Source organism: Musca domestica, unplaced genomic scaffold, assembly GCF_030504385.1.
Source record: "Musca domestica strain aabys unplaced genomic scaffold, Musca_domestica.polishedcontigs.V.1.1 144, whole genome shotgun sequence".
Lineage (NCBI taxonomy): Eukaryota > Metazoa > Arthropoda > Insecta > Diptera > Muscidae > Musca > Musca domestica.
In genome coordinates, this window is record NW_026712199.1 from 268735 (window position 1) to 274734 (window position 6000).

General features: G+C 35.4%; 1 protein-coding gene across 1 annotated transcript; it reads left to right on the top strand.

Annotated features, from left to right (window-relative positions):
• The first annotated feature begins 2131 nt into the window (after window positions 1–2131).
• LOC131801179 (ATP-binding cassette sub-family F member 3-like) lies at window positions 2132–5319 on the top strand. Its single transcript, XM_059119375.1, has 8 exons — window positions 2132–2851; window positions 2932–3149; window positions 3205–3852; window positions 3909–4082; window positions 4141–4321; window positions 4386–4695; window positions 4765–4856; window positions 4930–5319. Exons 1-8 carry the CDS (start codon window positions 2507–2509, stop codon window positions 5080–5082), a joined length of 2121 nt encoding a protein of 706 aa, XP_058975358.1. The 5' UTR covers window positions 2132–2506; the 3' UTR covers window positions 5083–5319.
• The last annotated feature ends 681 nt before the right edge of the window (window positions 5320–6000 follow it).

Below are 6000 nucleotides of genomic sequence, written 5' to 3' on the forward strand. Positions count from 1 at the left end.
GGTGTTCCCATAAATTTTCAAGTTTTGAAAATCAGTTTTATTATCAATTTTTTTATACACTTTATTGGCTATTTGTTTATCTTTTGTTCTATGATTTTAACATTAAATTTGGTAGTCAACTGGCTTTGAAGATTGGGTCATTTGCTCATTTGTTTCTTTTTTTCTTTTGTTCGATGTTTGGCCTCAAAGCACAACACAAATATGATTTGTTTTACAGCTGATAGTTGATGCAATCCAAAGAAATCACCAAGAATGGATAGCTTACAGATGTCAATATTTAGAAAAAATAATCATCGATTTTGTTGACACCACAAAGTTTTCTCGTTTTTCAAAGTTTTCATATTTTATAAAGCTAGTAAAAGAAAGAAATGTTAGAATGTAAGGGAACGGAAACTATTGGTAGAAGAATACAGGTAAGCGCATCGACACAGCCAGCAGACGGGCCATTGAACTGTTAAACCAATTTTGGAATTAAAAATGTAAATGTAAAAATTGTTTAAGAACGCATATTTTAATAACCTCCGATTGAAATCGTATAAGAAAACTTGTAAAAATATGCTTGTATGCTTTATGCAAAAACATTTTAAAATTGTTGACATATCAATGTTCCTAAGCGTTGATGCACCTGTACCTGTATTCTTCTACCATGGTAACCATGCTAATTACCTTTTTCCTAATTAGTAAAAGAGTGCGTCATATATGTGTTAACCGATTTTCTCTTTATGAAATCGAAAAAAAAATGCAAAACTAGTAGATTCTTGCAGAGCAAAAGTTCGTCCTGAGAATATGGGCTGTATTCCAGTAGTTTTACGAAGCTGTTGTACCTCCTTATTGCATCCTGGATTCTTGCAGGTTCTGAAACAGTTTTCGCAAAGTTCGCTTACTTTGTCTTCATTGTAAAATGCATGGTAAAATAATATAAGTAGGCGCATGAACAGGTACAATGAGTTGTCAAAACATTTTTGGAATTCAAAATTTTGAATGAAAATTTATTTAAGTTAGTAAAAATTGTTGAAAATCACCTATCATACCAACCTCTGAATGTCATTGTATAAGAAAATCTTTTAGAATTAATTTATTTTTGGAGATATTTTTCAATATTTTTGGTATATCAACGCTTTGAGGACATTGATACGTCAAAAAATTTTAAATATTTCTTCAAAAATAAGTAGATTTGTATATGTTTTCCTATACGACGCCAATTGGAGGTTGTTACTGTATGCATTTTTTAACAATTTCTACAAATTTAAATAAAATTTCATTAAAAAATTTCAATTCCAAAATTGGTTTGACAGTTCATTGTCCCAGCAGCTGTGTCGATATCTATATTCTTCTACCATGATATCATGGGTAAACGTCATGGTAGAATATTACAGGTAACAGCAAGTGTTGTTGTACAACAATCGTAACAACAACCACATACAAATTTGTTTTTGTACGTAATACAAGTGTCAGAGTTATGTGTCCAACAATGTAAACAAAATAATTAATTTTCAATAAATTATTTCAATTCCAAAAATATACATTTTTAAAATTTAGATTATTAAAGTAAAAATGCAGAAGAAAAGTTCTTAAAATATTTAATTTTAATGCTTTCACATTATTCCCCTGAATGTATAGTTTTTTGCTGTTGGTCCTTATCTTTCAACACTTCAAGCAATAACTAGAAAATCGTGGAAAAGGCAACATCCCTTTCAAGTTGAACCCAAAAAGCATACATACATAAAGTATTAAACATTTTGCAATTTTAGGAAACATGAAATATACGAATATTTTATCTAACGTGGTGTCGCTGTTCCTTAACCGCAAAAAAGTTTTCGAACCATCGCCCTTGGTGTTTTGTTAAGTACAACGGCGATTTTTTTCTATTGTTAGGCAAAAAATTATTAAAAAAAAAGGGGTATACCTATTATATATCACGAAATGGAATTAAATCACAAAACGTCATAACGAATTTGACACTTGTATTACTTTAGAGTCAAATCAGTTGGGACTTGCTGTTACCTGTAATAATTATACCATGGCTAAACGTTTAAATTGTTTTTAAATAGCTTCCGTTAAAATTCTCAACCTGTTCTACTGTTTTAAGAGCTACCATTTTACTGTGACTGCTAAACGTAATAAGAATAAGAGAACACTTTTGACAGTTCACGCATTGCTGGGGACGTGTGGTTTGATTAATTTTTGTTGGGAATTCAGAAAATTATTAAAAATACAATTGTAGCGTGTTCCAGAGTGTTAAAGATAACTTAAACAACAAACTGTAACTCACGCTCATCTGAATTTCACAAAATAAATTTCAATAGAATTAATCAACAAACGAGAGCTAGCAGACACACGTCACTTGGCAGCAACTGGTGAGAGTTGAACTCGGTGGATTCTGCAAAAGGGGTATTTCGGTTTTTCACGGTCACATAAATACTCGCCATTGGAAAAATCATATATCTAGACCACAATTTCCTTTTCCATTCATCCATACGACAAGAGCAACAGCGACGCCAATAAAATGAGTAAATTTACTGCAATCCTGAAAAAGGAATTCCCGGCCATGGACAATGAGTCGAAGGATTATGTTGAGGGTGTGCTCGAATCCATTGAGGATTTTGAAACAGCTGATGACATCTACGATGCTGTGGGTGATATATTACAAAGTGTCAACAGTGAAAAGTCCGAGGATGATGTTCGTCAACTGTGTGAGCAATTTTTTAATATCATGAATATTGGCAATAACAACACCACCCAACAAAAGGTGCTCAATGCTCCGGTAAATATTGCTGAAATGGCCAAAAATATGGAATCCGGTGACAGTGACATGCACAGCATATGGCTGGTCAATAAAGATGCTGGCAATGTAGGTATTTATGATAGCTTAAACTCATTAAAAGATCTCCAAGAATTTGACTTTTAAAAAAATGATATATTTTATTGCAGAAAGTTGATGCCAAAAAATTGGAGAAAGCCCAGGCCAAGCTACAACAGAAACAAGAGAAGCGGCAAGATGCCAGTAAGGGGCCTCAGGCTCCAGTTAAGTTACAGCAAGCCACAGCTTCCCAGGTTACGAATAAAAAAGCCACAAAAATGGATGCCAAGGGAACAAATCGCTCCATGGACATTAAAATTGAGAACTTTGATTTGGCATTCGGAGACAAGTAGGATTATGTTTGATTTTTAATGATAAACTATTATTAATTAACTTCCTTTAAGGGTACTGCTGCAAAATGCCAATCTCCTTTTGTCGTTCGGGCGCCGCTATGGGCTTGTGGGTCGTAATGGTTTGGGAAAAACCACTCTATTACGTATGATATCCGAACGTCAATTACAAATACCTTCGCACATTTCGGTACTTCATGTCGAACAGGAAGTTGTGGGCGATGATACACCGGCCGTTGACAGTGTGCTTGAATGCGATACCGAACGTACCAGACTATTGGCCAGAGAAAAGGAAATTATGTCACTGTTGAATAGCGGTACCCAGGATGCAAAATTGAATGCCGAACTGAGCGAAGTGTATACGGCATTGCAAAACATCGAAGCCGACAAGGCAGTGGCGCGAGCATCTGTGATTCTAAAAGGTTTGGGTTTCGACACCGACATGCAACAGAGACCGACCAAGTCATTTTCCGGTGGTTGGCGTATGCGTTTAGCTTTGGCCAGAGCTTTGTTTTCACGACCCGATCTGCTGTTGCTTGATGAACCTACCAACATGTTGGATATTAAAGCCATTATATGGTTAGAAACGTATCTGCAAACTTGGCCCACCACCATATTGGTTGTTTCCCACGATCGCAACTTCCTGGATACCGTACCAACAGATATTATTCACTTACATTCCCAACAACTGGAAGCTTACAAGTACGAACTTCTATATAACAATGAAAATTAAAGTAATTTCCTCTTGTCTTTCCTAGAGGCAACTACGAACAGTTTGAGAAGACCAAAAACGAAAAGCTGAAGGCCCAAAGACGTGAATATGAAGCCCAAATGGCCCATAGACAACATGTCCAAGAGTTTATTGATCGTTTCCGTTACAATGCAAATCGTGCCGCTTCGGTACAATCAAAAATCAAAATGTTGGAAAAACTGTAAGTTTTTGCGGAATATATCGATATTTGATTTAGTTAAAATTGAATTTGAATTTAGGCCTGAATTGAAACCAGTTGAAAAGGAAGTTGAAGTCAAACTGAAATTCCCCGATGTTGAACCATTAAATCCACCCGTGTTGGCAATATCCGACATTGAATTTAGATACAATCCAAAGGATACCTTACCCGTCTTTAAGAATGTCAATCTTTCAGCTACCTCAGACTCAAGAATTTGCATTGTATGTATGCGATTTTAAGGTGCGTGTTTTTGTAATTACCTAACCTATGCTTTGCATTCAACAGGTTGGTGAAAATGGTGCAGGTAAATCGACACTGTTAAAAATTATTGTGGGTCAACTGACAACCCCACTTGGTAACATAACACTTCATCGCAGTCTCAGAATAGGTTATTTCGCCCAGCATCACGTTGATCATTTGAATATGAATTTGACATGTGTCGGGGTATTGGCTGAATTGTTTCCCGGCAGGCCCGATGAAGAGTATCGCCGTCAACTCGGTAGTTTTGGTATATCCGGCACCTTGGCTTTACAAAGTCTGGCCAGTTTGTCGGGAGGACAAAAATCCCGTGTAGCCTTGGCGAAAATGTGTATGGGTATGTATGGATTTGTTTTAATTTCGTACTTTCGCAGTGGACACAAATATCAAATCTTTTGCATTTCAGCTGAGCCAAATTTCTTAGTACTCGATGAACCTACAAATCATTTAGATATCGAAACAATAGATGCCCTAGGAAAGGCCATTAATGCTTTCAAGGTTCGCAATTTTGCGCAATTTTCCATAACACAATATATAATGTTTTTTTTTTTTTCAATGTATCTTCCTTTAGGGTGGTGTCATTCTGGTATCTCACGACGAACGCCTCATTAAGGTTGTTTGCAAAGAACTATGGGTCTGTGGCAATCGAACTGTACGAGCAATCGAAGGCGGCCTAGATGAATATAAACGTGAAGTCTACAAAGAAATTGAAGCCAATAGTTAAATGACTGTTTGTTTGTCCACTGAATTAAAGCGGGGTTTCATGTTAACAGAAAAAATGTCCTAAACTTATACAAATATTCATAAACTAAGGCCAACAATAAAAAATGAAAGTTTTTTTTTTTGTAATCTATACACATGAGATTAAGTGGAATAAAGGTTGGCCTTGACATTAAGTAAAATAGAAAGAATTTATTTAATAAATAATATTGATGCAGAAAATTCGACTCACCACAACAAATACACTATTGTAATAAATTTGTTTATAAGCAAAAAAAAAACTGGAGATATCTTTTTTATTTTTTAAAACATAAAATTTATTTATTTTAACATTGACATGCAAAATAATCACCCTGCCGTATTATTCAAATACGCATGGTTCATGCCAAGGCTACATAGGGTAGTCCAGGACATCTACTGTGGACAACAATTTATGCACTGTTGTGATTTGACTCTGCCAGATGGGCTTACTGGCCGGCCTTATGTAGGCCATGATCCAAACCTGTAATAAAAGAAAGGATATTTTTAGAAAACTATTTTAATTCTTTTTAATGTGGGCTCTTTCAATCCCAAACATTCACACTTTTCTATTAACCCTTTTTATCATGGCAGAAGAATACAGGTAGATGCATCAACGCTTGGGAACATTGATATGTCAAATTTTTATACCCTACACCACAAGGTGGTCAGGGTATTATGTCTTTGTGCATTTGTTTGTAACAGGCAAAAGGAAACGAGATAGACCCATAGTTCCTTTTGATGATCTGCATAGAATCACATTCTGAGTCAATGTATGCATATCCATGTATTTTTGTAAACAAAGTACAGGTCGCATTTATTGCCCAATCCAGATGATATTTTGCACAGATCATTTGTTTGGCCCAAGGACGAACCCTATTGAAATTGGAGATAATCGGTCAAA